Below are 22,188 nucleotides of genomic sequence, written 5' to 3'. Positions count from 1 at the left end.
AAAGGGTTCTGTTCTGTAGTCCTGACTCAGACACAACTCCCACAAACAACTAACTTTCAGCAATATTGTATGCTCAGGGGGCATGCAATTTTTTCATGCTTTTCCGAGACAAAGGCACCTATTGTGAATGTAGGCAATAATATCCCATAGAGTTCAGTGGAACGTTAGTATACAGACCAGCAGCCAACCTGATGACAAAGATGTTCAAACAGAAGCCTGGAATTTCATTCCCAACTCACTGCCAGTCTTTCACTTGCACCCCCTGTTTTATAACACATGCTTTGAGGTACACTGTGCACCATTCTGATGCACTCATGGTATAGTTGGGCATTACAGACGTGATCCAAAGCCCACTGAAGTCTTTCTTTTAACTTCAGTGGGTTCTGGAACAGGCCCAAAGTTCATCAGACTTAACTTTGAATTTCTTTATTTTTTCATTTGTATTGCAACCATGAGATTTTTTTTTGTGTGTCCAATATTTATAGAAAGGAGGAAGAATCTCTGATGCCCTAATATTAAAAGAATGTTAAGACACAGTGGGCACTTCTATTACAGAGAAAAATTACCTCGCGCTGTTATAATGCTGCTTTCGCTGAGCAGTCCCTGGCTTTTGCTTACTTTATTTATTTCAGGTCCAAAAAATACTAGCAAAATTCTCTCTGCAGACAAAGATCATTTTATATTTGTAAGAACTGCCCCAGAATGATTGCTGTAATGGGGCCAAGATGACATCAACTGCTATGGCTGAATGAAGAAGCTCAAACATTTCAAATACAGACTACATTAAGAAGGAAAAAAGTGTGTCTGTGAGGGGTGGGGAATAGAAACCTGTTCTGCCCGCAGCAAGCAGCCATGATGATCATATCAGATAAATGTGTCCTCAAATACTCAGTACCTCTAGGTTCACAGAGGAAAACTGACAGGGCTAGAATTTCAAAATCTATACCTGTATAACTGTGCATGAAAGATCACTAAGTATTGTTTGCCTAATTTATACGTCGATTGTCAGAATTGCACGTGCACACGCATGGCACCAAAATTAGCAATTTGCACAGGTAATACTTGGATTGTGAGTGCAGTCACAGTAACAGCACATGAAAATTAGGTGTGCATTTTACATACACAATTACACAATCCAGCCCACTCCACTTATATGCAGCATTCTAATCAAGGGCTTGTGCTCCCATGGAAGTAAACATGGGTTTTGCTACTAACTTTAATAGGAACAGGATCTAGCCCCCAAGCCTTAGCTTTATATTTTTTGCCTGCTATGAAATAGTACTAATGTTTAACAAAACAACCAATCAACCCGTTTTCCAATAACTCTTATCTACCTAAGGATAAGCAGGATATATTCAAACAAGGCTTTACTTTTGCTTTTATTCACTGCTAACAGCTAAATCTACTGGGCTCACAACAAAGAAATGACATTGTTTTACTAATCAATGTACTACTGTTCATCTAGAACATCTGCAATAGTTTTGCCTGCAGCACTACCCCATTCATTATGTATCTTCATGGACTGTTCAATTAGGCTTTTTAAAAATGTATTTATTAAATGTATAAAAGGGTTTTACATTGTGGAATTTGCACTGATATAAATAATTTTTAAAAAAACGCACTTTTTGTCGGTTTCTCCATTTTCAACTAACGTTTGGCAAGTGGAAAAAAAATTAGAAACAGTTTAAAACCTGACAGCTCACCCCGTGACTTAAAGACAGAGGTTTTCTATGGACTGTGGAAATGCTTCATTTTTTTGTGTTGCTATCTACCAAAAATGCAGCTGATGAAAGGCTCTTACATTAAGAAAATATAAAACTTTACAAGGGATGGGTTCTCACCCTGTCAAGAAGGAGGCCACATTATTTTTGTACAGAGGACCAGATGGAATTATATGTAATAAAAAGACAGTGCTGCTTACCATCATCCAGATATGCCTGGTCCAGGTTCTGTTCCTGTTTAATAGTGACTCCGGCTGGTAACACTTCTTTCTGATCACTAACGGGTGGTCCATTTTTTGCTGCTCTCGGGCTTGTGGCTGTCTGCTGCTGAATCACGGTAGGATATGAACTTGGACTTATCCTTTGTGCTTGACTGACCTGAGGCTGGCTGGGTCTTGCTACATTAGAGGTAAAATTTTCACAGCACATGATATGCTGGAATTCTTGATGACTTCCACACCTCAGCTGCTGATTGGTTGGAGAATAGTGTATCACGGGAGAAGATTGTTGACTGCTTGGAGAGTGGTGGAGCACAGCTGAGGTTTGGCCTGGGGAACCAGCATGTACCAGCACTGACCTGTGTGCATCTGAAATGGAAACCTGTGTGGCCATCAAACTGGATTGCTGGTAGCCTAGTTGGCTAGGACTGAGACTTTTGCTTCTTTGGTATATTACAGCTGCTGGGTTCTGTTGATGATATCGAGAATCAGTAGAAGATAGGCCTGAACGCAACTGCTGGCAGGAAGCCATAGTGGCCACAAGACAGGAAGGGGATTCGGTGACCATTGTGTGCTGTGAATAGTAAGGCTGTGTTACTGTTCCCAGACCACTGTGTACTGTATTGCAGATTAAAGCTGGATCATAGTCATCAATGGGCTCTGTTTTGATTGATGGTACTAGAATAAAGCATGCAAAGGACATTATTCTTAACGAGCAACTGAGACACAACGATTTTTTTCCCCTGGCACTAAGAAGAGACCTAAATCATTGTGAGAGTGTGTGTGGGTGACTGCACTCTCCACAAGGGCACTACAGGTAGTAAATTGCTTGAGTGCAATCATGGGAGAATCTCTCGTGAAAGCACTTAGCGTTAGGATGGACAAAAACTTTACCCAAAACTTAAACCTCATATTTCTCAAGGTTCAAACATTCAGATTAGCTTATTATTTTTATTGCTGTCATTTTAATTCATTTTTGTCTCAGTTCTGCAATTTCTAGTTCTAGGCGAAACCCAAAGCAAAACTACAAAGAAACCAGGAGAGAGGCATTCCTCATAGCACTTCTGGCCCCAATGGAAAACGGAATTAATAGACAGTTTCTGAGACGTGCTGATATCGCAAGATTTGCAGCCCTGTTTTCCAGTCCAAGAGATTAATTAGAGATCCAAAGGAACAGACTAGGCTTGACCATTTTTTAATGCTGTCTTCGAGACCCAACCTTTTTGCATAAGTCTACCCCAGTAACAACGGCCGACATCATCAATAAAAGGAGAATAAACTCCCATTTGTAAAAGTCGGCTGAATCTTAATGTTGTGGGAAAAGAAGGGTTTTTTGCAGGCAAATAATGCAATTTTTACTTCTTGTAACCATCCCTACATCTTAATGCCCTGAATCTTGTGCAGATAAGATTCCGGGCATACCTGGCAGACTGGACAACAGTTATATAGACAGTAAAAACAACAAGGAGTCCTTGTGGCACCTTAGAGACTAAGAAATTTATTTGGGCATAAGCTTTTGTGGGCTATAACCCATTTCATCAGATGCACGGAGTGGAAAATACAGTAGGCAGGTATAAAAATACAGCACATGAAAAGATGGGAGTTGCCTTACCAAGTGGGGGGTCAATACTAACGAGGCCAATTCAATTAGGGTGGATGTAGCCCATTCCCAACAGTTGACAAGAAGTATCAACGGAGGGAAAATTATTTTATATTCTATTATATAAATTATATTTATACCTGCTTACTGTATTTCTCACTCCATGCATCTGATGAAGTGGGTTATAGCCCACGAAAGCTTATGCCCAAAAAAATGTGCTAGTCTCTAAGGTGCCACAAGGACTCCTCGTTGTTTTTACTGATACAGACGAACACGGATACCCCTCTGAAACCTGTAGACAGATAAATTTCTAATGGAATCTTATAGCTTTTTTTTAAAGTTTACATTTTGAGGCTCTTTTTGAAATAACAGCATATTTACAAATGTAATTTCACAGTGCAACAATTTAGTGGCCATCAAAAGCCTTAACTCTCTCTAACTGTGAATCAGATAGAGCAGTGAAGCATTTTCCACTAGGGACTGGTGAAATGCTTTGTACTAAGTAAGAACTGATCAGGATGTTTCCCCATCCTTAGAAATTAGTGGCACTGAGATATTAGTTCAAAGCTTGAAAAATCCAGTCAGGTTATTTCGTGCTTTCTGGTTTCCACTGAGAAAATCAGCCAAAACTAGGAAGTGCTGGGAATTTCATGAGTAATCCTGTTTCACTTCTTGCTCACCAATTCTCCAGGGAAAGAGTTTGAGAAACATCCAAACTTTTCTTTCATATCTAAACTGGCCCTCCATTAAAGAATATGTCCCACTCTTCTCCTTCCCTACTCTAGTACTCCTTTCCCCGGGTCTGATGTTAACTTACTGTGGTATATGTCAACTAGGGAAGGCAATATTCATTGTTTTTACAGGGTCAGAGCACATAAGTGTCTGATCCTGCTCTCACTGAAATAATTTGCGAACTCCTATTGTCATAAATGGGGCACGATCAGCCCATTGCCTGGATATCTGATGTAAAGCCCCCTTACATACATATATGTATATATAAAAAAATCCTCCTCCAAAATTACACGCAACCTTTAAACCAAATAACAACTGGTGATCTGGCAGTAACTCTGCATTAAATTAGAAAAATTCAGATGCTTAATGACAAGAGAATGAGGTGTCAGACTACAAAGCCTGCCCTATGAGACATTGTAGCCCAATCTGCCCTCTGCATAAAGAATTACCTGGGTGATAGGTAAAATGCTGTGGCTGACTTCTTTTTCTTTTTCCATTGATGACATAGAAATTCACCTTCACCGGTGTACGGATGTGTTTGTTCCTATACTCTGGTATCTCTACAAAAAGCATGCTCTGAAACAATGAAAGGAGACAATATCCTATGAGAAACTGAAGTCCAATGATCAACAGGCTCTCAGGTAACTACCCCATGGAGTACATATCCTTGGAGGAAGGAAAAGGAATTTTCTTGTTCCCCTCTGAAAAGGAGGATGTGGGGAAGGAAGGGACAGGTGGGTTAGGACTGGAAGATTTCTGATATCGGGAAACTGGTTTTTAAATGTCACATCCTCTGTGGCTTCTGTTGCTGATGTCCTGATGTTGAAGAGAGAAGTCTCAGCTAAATACAGAACACACAGAATACTGATTAATGCTCTAGTGCTTTGACTACTCCAATACACTTGATAAACATGAAATGAAATTATTCAAAATGTGTATTTATTACTTTTTTACAATCTGATCCCACTGATCCAACTTCCATTGCAACAGTGCCATTCACTTCCTTAGGAGCAGATAAGGCCCATTCCACTATAAGGGCTGGAACATAGAAGGCGCTGATGTTGCACTGTAAGGTTCCACCTCAATAGGCGTCAAGGCTGCTCAGCACCTTGCAGAATCAGGCCCTAAATGTAAATAAAGCAACGCAAACAAAGGGTCCCAGCCTGCAAAGCTCTGACCAGCCTGGATTCCCACTGAAGTCAATGGAAGTTGGAGGTGCTCAGCACCTTGCAGAAGATATTCTCAGCATATAGCTGAAAAGCAGGGAGTAAAGGACATACATTATTTTGTATACTTACAGGTTGGCTCTTATCTTTATCCACCGTTGCCTCCATTTCCCAGATCTGCTGACCATCTAAAAGTAATATTACACTATTAACTTATTGAAAAATATTATCAGAAACCTGACTTAAATAAAGTCAAATCAGTCATTAAGGCTCAGATTTAGTAGAGCACTTAAGCACATGCTTAGTTCCAGCTGAAGTCAATGGGATTTAAATATAAGCATGTACTTGAGTACTTTCCCGAACAGAAAAAGATTTATGCACATGCTTAAAGTTAAGCACACACTTAAGAGCTTTGCTGAATTGAGGCCCAGCTGATGCTTTATATGTAAATATTAGGAATGTTCAATACACATGAAACATCTGCTTTTCAGCAAGACTCTGACTTCAGTCAGCAGGACTGACTGAGGGTACAAGGAGGTCAAATGATTTGACCAGAGTCATAGTGTGAGTCAGTGGCTCAGCAGAACCCGGTTGAATCTTCATTGTTTGTTTTAACCACAAGACCATGCAAGTCTTCATTTTCTTTAATAACATTCATGTTACTGACTGGAGGATTGGTTTCTGGTAAAAAACTATTATTTTTTGAAATATAAGTCCTAATTTTTCACCTTATTTTGAGTGTCACTGGTTTTAAGTGCCCAAATTGAGACACCTGGGGCTTTGATTTTCAGAGATGCTGAGCACCCAGAGCTCTCACTGAAATCACCTGGTAGTGCGAGTGCTCCACACCTCTGAAAATCAAAGCCCCAGCTTTCTTTAGTAGTAATTTATAGGGTCAAATTGTCACTGCAGTTTTTTTTAAACAGGAAAAAAGATATTACCCAAAGTGAAGGGAAAGAGGGAACATTGTTATTATTATTAGAAGACGACTCATCCATTTGTTTGATTTTATTCTACCCAAGCTTTTTAAGAACCATAATTGGGAAGACAGTTACAAAGTGTCTGATTTCTTTGTGCTATTTGTGTCCTCTTCCTGTTTCGTAGGGGTTTCTGATATGTACAACATGAAGCCTAAATTTACATGATAGCTATCTATCAACCCATCTACCCTAGCAAGTAATAAAAATGCTAGAGCTAGATAGGCACCTTCAGTATGTCTTTACTCCAAACTTCTAACAACTCCCATAGACATTCACTGTCTGGCTTATCCAATTATAGTGGATTGAGGATTTACTGTATATGCTCTAATTAGCAATAAATCGATCACATCCATGATGATGGCCACTGAAGCACAGAATCTCTTTCTGCTGCCTGTTACACTCATGCACTTCCAGTGAGTTTCATGGAATTACACGGATATAACTGAGAGCAGAATTTGGCCCACAGTAATTCAATCTGTTTTCTTTCTGTTGCTTACTAGTATTATCAGTTGCATAGTCCAAAGTCTCTTAGCAACCCAAGGCTAACAATATTAGGTAATTCATATACCCTGAATAATTTTTCATTTAAGGGCTGTTCAAAGAAATATACAAAATATGTCCTGTGAAGTGCCTAGCAGTTACTTCTGAGACTGCCCGAGGGCTTTGGGGTCATTGCATATTTAGTCTCTATGAGGTGCAATGTCACTTTGATTGTGTTACACATATTTTTTACATATCCGTCTAAAACAGATTATACATACAATGCTCTGCCACTGCATTCTATGGACTGTACCTGCATCAGCCTGGGACATTTCTCACAACAGTACGTGGGTGTCCGTTAACACCAATTTAGCTCACTGGCTGCTACTGTAAAACTCTGTGTACTCTGCACATTGATAAAATGGCATCCCAGGTTTTGTGTGTGAAATGTAAACTGTTGGACTGAAATTAAATTTTGCAGAAGCAGAAATAAATGTCTCCTTGGAACCTTCATGATTGGACCATATGTTGTGTACGATGCCTACATAAATCTACCCGCCTTATTATCTTTATTAGTTGTACTGCTTGCATGCTTCTGAGCCACCTCTTATGCACATAAAACCTACCTACTAAGAGCAATTTAGTTATCTTACTCAGAGACCAGTTTACTGTAGTATATACTCTACATATGCTGTAGGGCATTTACTTGAATGCACTAAAGCATGTTTAGAGCATGTGACAATAACAAAAAGTATTATATTAGTAGAATTAAATTGGTAAGGTTCAAAAACTATAGGTATCCAGTTGTGCACCCAATTACCATGTGTACACATGCCAGGCAAGCTATTGCATGTACAAATGGTCAATGCAGGGGTTTTGCACATGCATTTTTAATACTAGTGCACAAATTAGAGGCTCAATCTAGCCAGGAATATTTCTTCATTGACCCAAAAAATAATTTGGAAGCTGCTTTTTTTTTTTTAAAGACTTTGAGCCCTGCCGCTAACATTGTCAGTACATTGCATTGAGTTTTCAGTTAGGTGATTTACTTTAAAAATTTTGATGGAGTGTAAAAACTCCTAATAGCTCTCTGAAAATTTGGTTAATATGAATTATGGGAATTGTGCATCCAAATCACTGAGCCAGCACCCAAAACTCTTTCAACAGTTCAGCCACTAGCTGAGTGTTTGTGCTAGAGGTGGGGGAATCTTCAAAGGTGAGGTTCTGTTGGAAGGTTTCCCTGAAGCTTATACATATGCTTTGGGTCTACAGAACTGGGGTGGAAATCTAATGAAAACTGCTTCTCACAAGACTTCTTATTTTTCCTGATGCCTGGAAATTCTGCAAGAGCAGCCTCTCTCTTGTCTTATATTGGGACTTCTGCTTCTTGTCCAAATGGAAGCAAAGAACGCAGGAAAATTAATTGTGAGGATTTTTGTGTTTTATTTAATGCACTTTGCACCTTTTATGCTCCTTGTTTTCTCTATATATTCCACTCCCTGTGGCTAATGAGAACTGACATGACAGTTCCACTTGGATGTCTAGTCCATTTCCTCCCTGCAGCCCATAAGCAGAGGCTAATTCCAACTCTAGGAGACATACCTGTGCTTAAGCTTAGCCAGGGTGGTGAGGGGCTAGCTGTCCTGAGTATGTACCCATCCAAGATGCTAGGTGGGTACTCAGGACAACTAGCCGCTCCCACGATTTGTGTTGCTGTTGGTACCCTTGTAATTTTGGTGCATGAGATGGATCAGATCTAAAGTAGGTATATCTCCTCCTGCTGGACTTTACACCTTCCAGCTTGAAGTGTAGACATACCCTAAGTAATAATAACAACAACATGCCATATTCATGCCAGTGTAACTCCATCGGCTGCCATCAGGGATGAATTTGGCCCAGTATGTGGCTCTTCTATAATGCCTTTCATCCAATGATCTCAAAGCACTTATCCAACAATAAATAATTAAGTCAGCACCCCTATGAGGTAGATAAGCGGCACCCACTGCTGAAATGCAGCCACCTCTGGGCTGGAATATGGCTGCTGTTTAACAGTGTGCAGCATCACTACACACTGGAGAGCAGAAAGTGAAGAATATTCAATCCAGTTGAAGGTCCAAGGGGATTTGTAGCCCAGATGGAATTACTGGAGTTGGTGTAATCTAACTGCTACTACTACTACTGAATTACTACCCAGGCGAGGCTCTGATTCAAACAGCCTCTCAAGGGGGAGAAGGAATCCCCCTTACATCCATTCTAAGGGCTAGCTGGAGCTGGGTGCACAGGCATAAGTGGGGGCCACTCACCCACTTACTCCCTCCCTGCAGCGGAGAGAGCTTTCAAATGGCTGGAGACTTGGTTCCACCCACCGCGCTCACTGAACAGAGTAGATGAGCCAATGCAAGGAGTCTGTAGCAGTTTACTACTGTGACAAGTGAGCAGTAAATCACTCTCCCCCCTCTTCTTTCCCCCAACAAGGCAGCGTCAGGGGAGGAATTATGACTCAACATGTCTCTGAGTCACAGTCCCTCCTTTGGGACTACTTCTGAAGTTGTATAGTTTATGCACGGCCCTGAGCTGTGCCTAAAGGCACAATCTACCCCTTTGTCTAAAATCTGGAGGCACAGATTTTTCAGAACTGCACTCTCTGTCACCAAGAGACTCTGGACAATCATAGCACTGGCATGCAAAAATGCCCAGTTAGATACTCTATTACTTGCATGTGCAATCAAACACAAATGCCTACACAACCATTGCAGTGCAAACTGGGACTGCAGATATGCGTAGAGGTTATGAAAATCTGGGGCTAGGTGTCAACATTTTCTCATTTATTGTCATCTTTAACACCCTCTCAGATACTTTTTCTTTGTTACTATACAGGAAGAAAATGCTCGATAATTTCCTTTTAGTACTGAACAGTTCAGTTCCTCCAAAGTGAGCCCGTTGTCTCTTCTATATATATTTATAGCATGTAATGGATTTCCAGAGTGCAGACAGCATAAGCAGGCTGTAATTAGAGTCTGCAAGCCTCTCACCCGATTTGCTGCTTAGCCCTAACATCCCAGAGGACCACTGTGTAAATTAATGGAGAGGATTCCAGAATTTTAATAATAAGCATTTATTTTGGCCACTGCTGTGGACTGTCACAGGTTACAGCTATGCTTCTGTTAACACATTTACTGCTGAAACCTATAGAGCCAGTTGAAATGAAAACACCTTTTTTGTGTGTGTGGCAGCTCTGGGTTTACTCCAGCAAAAACAAGGGCATCTCCTGGCTGAAAAGCAGCACTTACTGAAGGATTCCCTTTGTAGCTGGTCATCATGGTGAAAGGCCATCATATTAACTATTAAGGATTCCTCATAAATCAAAAATACCAAAGAGACAGTTATTGCAATTCCCTTGAATGTAAGAGGAGAAGGAGATCAACAGCAAAAAGTATCTTACAGTAAAATAGTTTAGAAATAAATCAATTAGGAGTTGACTGGGGATTTTTGTTCTGCTCAAGGAATTGAAGGATAGGGTTAAAGCAGTTGAAAAGCACAGCTGGAGGCAGACACCTTGCAATGGTGCTTACACTGATCTGGTGATGTACTTCACTTTTCACCTGCTGCAGCACGTTGTCCCATACACCACTCTGCTAAAGCACCTCCTGCTGTCCTAGTCCTGGGTCTCCACCCAGCTCTGCCAAAGCACCTCAACTCTCAACATGCAAAACTTCCTTTTATTACATTCCTGCTTCTCCATATTACTGCCAGTGCCTCGAAGGCAGATACTTGCTGTTTCCGCCCTTGGCATCTTCAAACTACCACGTAAGTGGTACTTTTTTCAGAGTAACAGCCGTGTTAGTCTGTATTCGCAAAAAGAAAAGGAGTACTTGTGGCACCTTAGAGACTAACCAATTTATTTGAGCATGAGCTTTCGTGAGCTACAGCTCACTTCATCGGATGCATACTGTGGAAACTGCAGCAGACTTTATATATACACAGAGAATATGAAACAATACTTCCTCCCACCCCACTGTCCTGCTGGTAATAGCTTATCTAAAGTGATCATCAGGTTAGGCCATTTCCAGCACAAATCCAGGTTTTCTCACCCTCCACCCCCCCACACAAATTCACTCTCCTGCTGGTGATAGCCCATCCAAAGTGACAACTCTTTACACAATGTGCATGATAATCAAGTTGGGCCATTTCCTGCAATAAGTGGTACTGTGAGACATGGAAATTCACTACAGATTCCGTTTAATTAATTTTCATTTTTGACCTTTTCTTGCCTTCACATTTAAACCCAGGACTTCATGGATGACAAGCTGGGCACTCATTGTTCCAACCAGTACTTAAATTGATACCTTTGGAAAAGGTGAAGGTTAGAGGCTTGTTTGACACATAATGGAGTTTATGAACTGTTATGAGATTTTGCTGGTGTAGGTTAGGTACTGTAAGTTCTTGAACTTGGAGAGGAGTTAAGAATTCGGATAGAGCTGAATGTCAAATTAGCCAAGAAAATCCTATGTGTAAAACCAAAAGCTGACTGGTATATTTCTAGCTACAAGTCTGGGTGCTAGTCTTCCTCTCAGAACTGCATGGGTTAAACAGTTCCTTAACTAACCCTAAAAGCCAGCAGGCACATGCATATAACTTTGAGTCAACTAAACAATGCAGTATGACCGATCCCTAATAACAACTAAAGCAACTAAATGGGACTTTTGACACTATTCTTCCTCAATATAGAATATGATCATCATAGATTGTGTGCTGTAGCCCAGTGTTTATATAACAGAGTTACCTTGGCATAGAAGTACTACAGGCAGAGTTTTATCTGTCAGTAATGCATGAAACAAAGGCAACACAGGCCTCAGAGTCATATTCAATACTCAAGAGGCCTGTGAAGCATATGCAAACCACAACAACATTCAATTTGATTTAGTGACTGAGCCACTGAAACAGCATTAAAACCTAGTGAATCCACGCATAAAAATCAGATGTTGATTAGACTGAGTTCAAAGTCCATGGGGATTAAGAGTGGGAACGAGACTAACGCCAAGTAAACAAGGAATGTATTTATTTTGGGGTTATCATTCTAATGATGACGGATGCTTCTACATGGATCTATTTATGCCCACAGCCGTTAACATTTTCCTATCAAATCTGTCACCAGTGACAATTCCTGTTCTTTAAGCACTGAAACGCTGTTGAATATAAACATTTTGCAGCTCATGCACTGACCTTTATGCTTAAATATCATGTAGCGTGCTCCATCTGTCTTGCTGCTTTTCTTTTATAGTCATGAACACACAAACCCTAATTTTAGATGGTCAATATTTGCTTTTCCCTTAACCCCCATTGCTATGATCAGTGGAGCGAGCTTCTGGCAGAGGAGATGAGGCCATGCACTCATTAAAAAGAGCCCCACTTTACTCTATTTTTTTTCATAACAATAATAATAAAAAGAAACCTCTGAATTGTGCACACCCAGAAAGGTAACTAAAAATTGGAATAAAATGTGAAACAGAGACGGCTTCTCTTGGATTCACTGATGGGGCAATCTGGGGCAGCCCTGAACACAGAATACTTTTCACACAGCTGCCAACACAATACATTTCACCACCATGAAATATGCATAAATGTGGGGGGGAGGGAAGGAGAGAGAGAGATTGAAAGAAAGTTTTAAAATGAACTATTAAAAAGATGTATCTTGTGTAGCTGTAGCCGAATCTCTCTCTCTCTCTCTCTCTCTCTCTCTCACCAACAGAAGTTGGTCCAATAAAAGATATTACCTCACCCACCTTGTCCCTCTGTTGAAAAGGTGGAATTTTTACCAGGAAGGTCGATGCACTGAGAGATGCATGGGTTACTAATATCTATATTATAGTAAAATCTATAGGCCCCATCTGACATTGAGATGTTATAGCCTTTCTGTAGGCTTGGAAGGATTCGCTTTTTATCGGTAAATATCAATAAATGTTGATTTCACCATGCGCACACGCACACACCAACCGACAAATAAAATATTTCCACTGAGAAAGCTCAATATTTTTACAGATAGGCAAAGTCAGAAAAATGCTGCTTGAGAAGGTATCAGACATGGATCAAAGGCTGTGTATTTTGACAGGACATGTTGACAATTTGTTTTTTAATGGTTGTAAATGTAACATTGACCCCCTTGATTGTCGTCAGCAAGGATCAACCTGGGACCTTTTGAGCTAAATGCATGAGGCTCTACTGCCTGAGCTAAAAGACTTGTGTCTCTTAGTCAACCTATAGCAGGCTCATCAATCACTAGCTGGCCTAGCCACCACTAGAGGGAGACAGAGTGCCGCACCGAGCAGGCAGAAGTTACACAAAGTTTTAACTTAAAAAGAAAAGGAGTACTTGGGGCACCTTAGAGACTAACACATTTATTTGAGCATAAGCTACAGCTCATAAGCTCATAAGCTTATGCTCAAATAAATTTGTTAGTCTCTAAGGTGCCACAAGTACTCCTTTTCTTTTTGCGGATACAGACTAACACAGCTGCTACTCTGAAAAGTTTTAACTTGTTGAGTCTCAATGTCTATTGTCATTAAATAATTATTTTCTGACCCCCTCCGTCTAACCCACCCCACATAATTTCCTGCAACTGTGAAAATTTAAATTAATAATTGAAAAAAGGCTTAAAAATAACATCAATATTATCTATTGAAATTAGAAAAAAATAAAAATCTAATTCTCTCAAGCCTGTTTTTATAGCTGGATGCAAGTAGGTTTCTTCCCCACTGAGCAACATGCCCAGTGTCAGAATTGGAGGAACTGCATAGTGTTTAGCTATCATAATCAGGCTCTCTCCATGAGTTAGATAGAAACAAATTTTCAGTCGCCTCTCCGCTTGCTAACAGAGAAAACTGGGCATCAGCCTGGCTGATAATTTACCCCCAACCATGTGTGTAGAACACTGCCCTCTGCTGGACAGACTCAAAACTTCCCCAACTGTATACTGAAGTAAGGAGGCCACAAAAGCACAGCAACAAGCCTTCAGAATGGGTTCTTGAACTTCACTGAACAGCCTAACTGCCCTAGAAGAGGACTGGCATATTTTCCAAAGTCGCCTCTTATTATTGTGCACAGAGGTAACCGGAATGGGTTACCGAGCTTGACCTAAAATTGGACCCAGAGCCACAGAAGGAAATTTAAAGTGGAGGCTGGTGGTGGAATATGCATTTCAAAACCGTTGGAATCTATTCAGTTCTACACTCTGTTAAAGGTTTGGTAGGCGTTTATTTCTGACCCTGTACACCAGTTTCTAAGAAAGGGGACATAATGCACTGTAGCTAAACCCACTTTCATGATTTTTTCACCCCTTTATCATCATGTTTACTAAGTCTTCATAAGCACATGAGAGTGGCAATGAAGCCCCTGTGTGCCCTGTTACCTAAAATCAGAGGCTGATCTATCCCTGAAAGGACACCCACTTGAAAACGCATTGCCATTACTACCCAAGACATGGTAGATGAGACCAGCTCCAAGCCGGTTCATTGCCAGGGGTCCATGTGAGCAAAGAGTCTCTTGAATTCTGTGTGAGGATTTTATATACCTAATTCAGACTGCATAGCTGAAAGGCCAGCAGATCAACTAAAGACGGTAAATGTAGCTGGATTTAGACCTCTAAGCCATAGTAGCCTTGATAGCCGACTTCTCAGTTTTTACCCATGTGGTTCCCTGTATTTGTTCATTTAATAGTTGTCCTAGTTGGCAAGTCTATAACCCTACAGTGCAGTGAAATGTTCAGGAAATAGCTGATTTTTGTACTGCTTCAGGGCAGTGAGCTTTAGCACTAAGCCCTGATGAGAGATCTGATTGTGTCAGCACTCTCTGTAGGAATGAATGAGTTGTTAGAAGAATGTAATTCTACCTTTCTAGCCCAAACCATGATCATACCAAAAGTCTTGCTTCAAACTTTGGGGGGAAATCAAAGTGTCAATCTGCATTAGGAAAACTTAGCATGATCCTCTGCAGGTCCCTTGTAGTTGTTTTTCTTAATTAGTCAACTAAGTTTTCTTGAACCAGTCACAGCCTTTGCACATTATTCACGATTCCTTATTCATTACTTTGGGATTGTTAACTAGCAAGAAAATGAGCTTTCTGCCTTAGCTGACTGAGCTGGCATGACTGATGGACTGAGACGTTCAGGAAATTCTCTTCACAGTTCTCACAAACTAAAGACTAACCGTATTATTCTGTGGATTCTATAGCATCTGGTAGGTGATTTTCAACTGAAAATGTACATTGCCTTTTAAGGCTTACACCAATTATTTAAGGGACACTACGTTAACTTTTCATCACACAGTAAGCCCATGGCAACTCCTAAAGGAATTTAGCATGGCTGGTAGGACAGTTGCTTCATCACTAAACGCCTATATAGAATTGCCTCTGGACTTGGCTATTCACAGTGCTTCCAAAATGCATGAAGATTAATATGTCTCTGACTTTTTATGAGCAGGCGATAGGCTGCCCTCCACCCCACCCCGAGAAGAGCCTAGAAAATTTTTCAAGATGCCCTGAGAACAAAAACTATCACAACTTTGCCAACTCCACTGTTCCAAAGGAAGAGACTCCACCTATGGAATGTTCAGATACATCCTGGGAGACACTGTTAGGGGATGGCATCTGATCTCAGCCAATGGCATTACTCTGAGTCACACCACTGAACGTGAGGTTGGAATGTGACACTAGGCAGAGCTCCCCAGGAGCGTCCAGTTAGAGATAACTCTCAAAGTTAGAGTTACTGCACCTTGAACACATTTAGAGCTCACCCAAAAAGGGCCACTTAGTTCTTCCTAAGGGTCAAATGCTGTGGACCCTTTTGTTTTGTTTTTGTTTTTGGATCAAAACTCCCATTGCAGTTGTTTGTGGTAAGCTGAAGCCAGTGCTTTCATTTCACTGCGGACTTGAATTTGAGTCACCAGGGCCAAAGATACATGTCAGGGTCTGGGAGGTAAAAGGCCAGCGAATTAGTCATCCACCACTCAACCCCACCCCAAGTCTGACATTTGGTACAGTGAGAACAAGTCTTAGAGGAGCTGTCTATTGTTTAAGGAATTCGACTTGAGTTGCAATGAAACAAATACAGTAGTTGAGTAGTGAAACAGCAGGGGCAGATTGTAGTTCCAGAGCTGTTCCAAATAATTCCTTAGGCCAATTCATGGAAATATACTTAGGGTTTTTTTTAATAAGAAATATATATCGGACACATATTTCTATATTTTATTAAACAAAAGCTCCACTCAAAATAAAACTACTGGGAACCTCCATATAATAAAATGAGTCACACCAGGATGCAATGACTAAGTGGGAGAATGGGGAATTCCACTACCCACGCCAGCTTTTTATATGATCAATTTGCTTTCAACAGGTGATGGGAGCTTCTCTCGCTGCCTTTTGTTTATTCCAAGAAATTTCATTGTTTTTTTTTTAAATGCTCTTTAAACAATTAAGTTTCAAAGCTGAATAATCAGGAACAGGCCTGCTTCCACCCAGAGCCCCCATAGTAAACAGTGAGCCAGGGAATCCAAGCCAGTAGTGGCTGCCTGTGTTAATAAGGATTTACCAGCTGTAAAATTCCAAAACCTTGTGTCATACGGGGAAACCTTCCAAAACACTGGATTCCACCCTGTCTTAGTGAGTCTCTCACAGCTATGGCAACTCAGCTTCGGCAGCCGCATTTTTAAAATATAAGTATATACTTGGTGAATGTATCCTTAGATTTTTCCCCCTGTTTTGCAGTGAGGTTTTTGGGGGTCCCCAGTTTAACATCTAACAACTTCCCCTTGGAGTGTGAGAATGCCACACCTAAGCGAAAGCATGCAGCTGGAACGGTTGGCAGTGCTTTTTCAGCAACTGTTAAACTGAGAAAAGCAGAACGTCCCATTTACCAACGAAACTTCCAGTCTGCTCAACAGAAAAAAGACAAACTTTAAGTTGCCATGAAGCCCGACATAATAAGCATGTGGCATGTTGATGGCTGATGCTCCTCTTCAGCCAAATGCTCAAGCACTGGAATTTATCAAGGCATCTTTGTCTTTCTTCACCCAAAGCACTGCCCTCTACAGTTCGTGCTGAAACCTGACCTCTTTTGGCAGCAAAACCTCCCAGCTGGGCTCTGGGCTCCACTCTCAATTCTGCAGACATTTTTCTCTGGTGGCGTGCAAGCCATAAGGAGAGGAGATTAACTTGTAAGGCAGTCGGTCACCTTTAACTAATATAAAAAGCAGGGGGGACTCCCCACACAGAGAAGTATAATTTATTCCCCTGAACCATCCTGCTGCTCTGCAGGGGTATACTGGGAGAGGATGTGCATCCAGAAGCATCCGGCATTAAAAGATGGATTGCAGTCACAAAATGAGAGGACCAGAGAAAATCCTAGCAATCCGGTGCACCAAGAAAGGAGCAATACTAGCATTGTAGCACATTTATTTCATATAGTCCCTGAGAAAAATCTTGTTGATCCATAATCAATTGAGTAATCCCATGTTCAAAGGTGACAAGCTCAGATTTATTGAGTCTGTTGCTTTTCCCAGAGTCTACAACTCCTTTTCTGGCCTCTTCTACTGAAAAACTGAATCAAATTCCTGTTGTTCCTGATGCTGAGTTCTGGGTTCAGTGAGTTATGAAAACAGAAGGTGGTGTGTGTGCATGGTGAGATTTTTATAAAATCAGAGAGTGGTATGTTAAACTATAATCTCTTTAAGTCATGTTCTATTGCTCTGGCCGCTCTCAAAATTTAAATTTTCCCATTTCAATTCCTTTGCATTTGAAATTTGCTGTCAGAATTTACTGGGCATGCCTTGGAATCCTGCAAGTTGTTTTCTAGGGTCAGAAAGTAAACCTTTCTGCGGGGAGAAATGGGAGTGCTTTATTGTGGATCCTTAATTTTCCAGGGTGTCATTAAATCCAACAGTACAGTTGTTGAAAATAGCCTGAAATTTTTGTATTTCCCTTGGATGTTTTTGAGGTGAACGGCATGATCATTAATAAACTGGGAGGATTATTAGAAGGTAGCTGTTCCCCTATTTCTCACCTACTTTAGACTTAGTACTATGAAAAAGAGAAGAAGAATATTGCTCTAGGGCAGAGAGTGTCTTCTTTATACTTGGGCACAATGGGGCCCTGACCTTGACTGGGGCTCCTAGGCACTACTGTAATATAAATAAATAACTGCATATTTGAATTATGGCCTGGAAATGCATGCAATTATCCCATTAAATTGGAACTGTGAAAGTAAAACTTTAGCACTGGGAGGGCATGTGCTTCTAGTGGTTTGTGCCTGAATTTATGCATGTATATGACAATCAACGCAAGTGTGAGTGCATGTGTTTAAATTAAAGGTATGTTGGCAGGTATGGACTGCAGAATGCCTATGTGCACATTCTGGCAGGGCTCTGCACACCAGCAAAACTGTATGTCACTAAACAGCATGCCAGTCACAGCAAAGCACAGAAGGGCACTTCCAGAAGTGCCCCTAATTAGGGCCAGATTTTAAGAGCAACATCTGCAGCATTCATTTAGATTCAGTGGGATCTGGAGGTGCTTAACAGGATTTAGCCCTTGATGTGCCCATGTGCAGCTAAAGCCCCACCAAAAAATTTGTCCCCGAGATGCAACTGTGTTTAGTTTCTGTCCTTGCATGGTTTCTGTACTCTCCCCCAGCTCCCCCTTTGCAACCTGGCATTATAGAGCTAAAAGACCTGATGCTCTGGGATGCTGAGGATCCTGAACTCCCATTAAAAAATGACAGGTTTCAGAGTAGCAGCCGTGTTAGTGTGTATTCACAAAAAGAACAGGAGTACTTGTGGCACCTTAGAGACTAACAAATTTATTTGAGCATAAGCTTTCGTGAGCTACAGCTCACTTCATCGGATGTATTCAGTGGAAAAGCCTGATGAAGCATCCGATGAAGTGAGCTGTAGCTCACGAAAGCTTATGCTCAAATAAATGTGTTAGTCTCTAAGGTGCCACAAGTCCTCCTTTTCTTTTTATTAAAAATGAGGCTTTCCCCACTCCTCTGTATGCATTCAGTGCCTTTTCGGCCTGATTTTCAAAAGAACCAAGCACTTGCTGCTCCCACTGACTTCAACTGGAACTGAGGGTTCTCAGGACCAGTAGACGTCAGGCCCTAAGTGAAGAGAGAGTTAAGATTGAGCTTTTCTTATTTGATCAGCAAGTGTTCATTTTAACTACATTTTAAAGATATAGTGGCAATCCACACATTTCCTCAACTAGAGGAGGAGATTATAAAAGCCACAGTTTCCTTTAAACTATGGTAGACAGCAGTATATAATGTATTTCAGTAGGATTGACAACAAGCATCCAATTTATCTTCCTCTTTAGAGGAGAAATGCCAAACAATAGAAAGTGCCCCTGCACTCACCTGCTTTGAATGATACGCTCCAGGAATATTTAAAGAGTTCAACCTTTGGCAGAAAAATTGATGTAAACTCTGGTTTTTTTACAATTGCAGTGATATGTTTCTGAGAACTGGCCGTACTTGCCCACTGTCAGCGTACTGATGTGTGTGGTGAAGGCTGTGCTGGTGTTAGAAATCAGCAACAGAAATAGTGCAAATGAACTCAGTTGTTTATTATTAGAGGGCAGTGCAGGATGGGTATTCAAAAAACTTGGCTTGCGTATTTGCATGTCTACCTATGTGTGCCGGCATAATTACTTTGTGCAAAGCAGGCAAATGGAGCACAGATGGTTTATTAGGCACATTTGAACATGCAATCACCCATTTTGTGTATGCAATCAGGGACTTGCTCACACAAAGTAGAAGCACATGTATATGTGCACAAGAGCAGTTACAGGAGCTGCTTTGACAGCTGTACCCAAAAAATCTCTCTGACATATTGTGGATTTCCAGCCACCAGCTCAAGTTAAGCATGGCTAAAACGCAGCTCCGAACTTCCCCCCGAAACATTCCCTACTGCCTCCTTTCTCAATCACTAGGGACAACACCATCATCCTGCCTGTCAAATAGGCCTGTAACCTGAGCATCATCTTTAACTCAGACCTCTCTCTAGATCCTCGTATCTGGGCTATGTCTAAATCTTGCCAATTCTTTCTGCATAACATCTCTAAGACACGGCCATTCTTATCCATCCACACAGCTAAAACTCTCATCCGGGCTCTTTATCATCATGCATCTCAATTACAGAAATAGCCTTCTCTCTGGCCATTGACAAGTGCAAACCTGCCCTGCTCTTATCCACTCAGAATGCTGCTGCAAAGAGCATTTTCCTAGCCTATCACTTTGGTCAACACAAGTTGCCTGTATTCACTTTCAAGGCTCTTCATAGCCAAAACCCATCCTACCTGTCATCTGTCACTCATGACTGAGCTGTTGATGCCAGCCTCCATTGCCCACTTGTTACATTTTCAAACAAGCCCCTTTGTGCTGCCCCCTACACTTGGGAGAATCTTCCTGTGAACATCTGCACAGCTATCTCATTATCTACCTTCAAATCCTTCCTCAACACTCTCTTTTGCTTTGATCCCTACAAAAAACTGGACAACCATTAGACTGCTGGTGTGCAGAGAGCACAGCCTGTCATGCTGACCAATATTGTCTCACTGTTTCCCTGTGCTCCCCTATCTGCCTGTATCCATCTTTTGTCCCTTGTCTTATACTTAGCTTGTAAGCCCCTTGGGGAAGGGATCATCTTTTTGTTCTGTGTTTGCACAGTGTCTACTAAAGTTGGATCACAGTCCATGACTGGGGCGCTATGGCACTATAATAAATAAGAACAGAGCAATGAACAGATATGCTCCTTAACAGAGCAGGGACTTTGCTTTTGGATTCACTGCGAGGATGGTGTTGGGATCACTGAGACTGGGGTCTCAGTGAGGATGGTGGTGCGGTCACTGAGACTGGGGTCTCAGTGAGGATGGTGGTGGGGTCATTGAGACTGGGGTCTCAGTGGGGATGGTGATGGGGTCACTGAGACTGGATGTAAATCAGGATGAGAAATCTATTCACCTTTTGTAGCTACCAGGGAAACACAAAATGTTTTTGCCTAATTTGAAGCCTGCTCAGATATCATGGGTTGAAAAGTTCATCTCAAAACTTTAACAATATCAGGTTCCCATTCTGCGTAGGGCAGACTGTGGGAAAGGGAGCAGAGAGCAGTGGAGAAAATTTCTAGTGGACCAATTAATACGCTGGGCCAAATTCGGGATTCCTTACACTGGTGCAAGCAATCCTGGTGAAGACCATTTTATTATTCCCACTTGTAGGGCAGGTATATCGCCTGCAGTATATTTTGTACTTAAGCACGGACAATGGCAGGGAATTGCAGGAGATACTTTGTATCATTTTCTCCCCTGAGCCATTTTCCCAAAATGATCAGCCTGGATGGACACTAAAGGGCCAAAGCCTGTACTTGCTGAATTTCCAGCCCAACAGACAGTGCTTACAACATCAAAGCAAACAGTTATTTTTTTAGACTTAGTCGGTAGTTGACATAACACAGCATGACACTGTGATGATAAATTATACCTGTAACGTATGTTATGTCATGCAGTCTCTTGCATGACATAGTGAATGCTACTGAGACACCTTCAAAAATGAAGCAGCGGACTCTGTACAACTTCCTGCAAGTGGAACAAGAAGAGGGTTGGCAGTCAGGGAGTCGTGAGCTTTTGTCTTGGCTCTGCCACTTATTTTCTGTGTTGAGTTTGGCAAGTGCCTCAAGTTCCTCCATGTGTACAAAGAGATAATATCGACGGTGCAGTCGTAGATGACTCGTGCCTCCCTATACGGGGTGTGGGGGTGTTACACTAAAGGGGAGGACACGTGACTGCCCCACACGTCTACCCTGCCCAGTGACACCCCCCACACACACCCTGTGCTCAGCCCTGCGCCCAGCCCTGAGTCACCATGCTCGCCCCGCCCCATATTACCTGCAGGGGGAGGCTCTGACCATCTCGCCCTGCACCTCCCCCCAACACACATGTTCAGCCACTCTCCCTGGTAGCCATGGCGGGGACAGAGGCCAAGTGAGCTAGAAACATGCCGGGGGGACAGGGTGCCCCTACTCGCTTGGCCACTGTCCCCGGCAGCTAGGGCAGCAGTGGGCCGCTCCCCGCCTGGACCCAGCTGCCAGGGACAGGGGCCGAGCAAGCCGGAGTTCCTCCTCCCCCGCCCCACCCACAGCATGCTAGGCCCCTGTCCCTGGCAGCCGCGACTGGGCAACCACATGGAGCTCCTTTGAAGTCAGTCGGCCTCCATATAGAGCCAGGGGTTCATGTATATACACTGCTACC

The 22,188-nt window shown here is 41.8% G+C and overlaps 1 protein-coding gene across 1 annotated transcript in view; it reads right to left on the bottom strand.

The window, feature by feature from the left end:
* Positions 1-22,188, bottom strand: part of NFATC2 (nuclear factor of activated T cells 2) — a 113,698-nt gene that overhangs the window by 37,427 nt on the left and 54,083 nt on the right. Inside the window, exons 7-9 of the mRNA XM_077832278.1 lie at positions 5,570-5,625; positions 4,721-4,847; positions 1,922-2,617 (exon numbers count right to left, since the gene is read on the bottom strand). Of these exons, the coding sequence (XP_077688404.1) occupies positions 1,922-2,617; positions 4,721-4,847; positions 5,570-5,625 (879 nt within the window). The remainder of the gene's footprint in view (positions 1-1,921; positions 2,618-4,720; positions 4,848-5,569; positions 5,626-22,188) is intronic.

The sequence above is a fragment of the Eretmochelys imbricata genome, chromosome 13 (genome assembly GCF_965152235.1).
Source record: "Eretmochelys imbricata isolate rEreImb1 chromosome 13, rEreImb1.hap1, whole genome shotgun sequence".
NCBI lineage: Eukaryota > Metazoa > Chordata > Testudines > Cheloniidae > Eretmochelys > Eretmochelys imbricata.
This window is presented reverse-complemented; position numbering and strand designations above follow the sequence as displayed.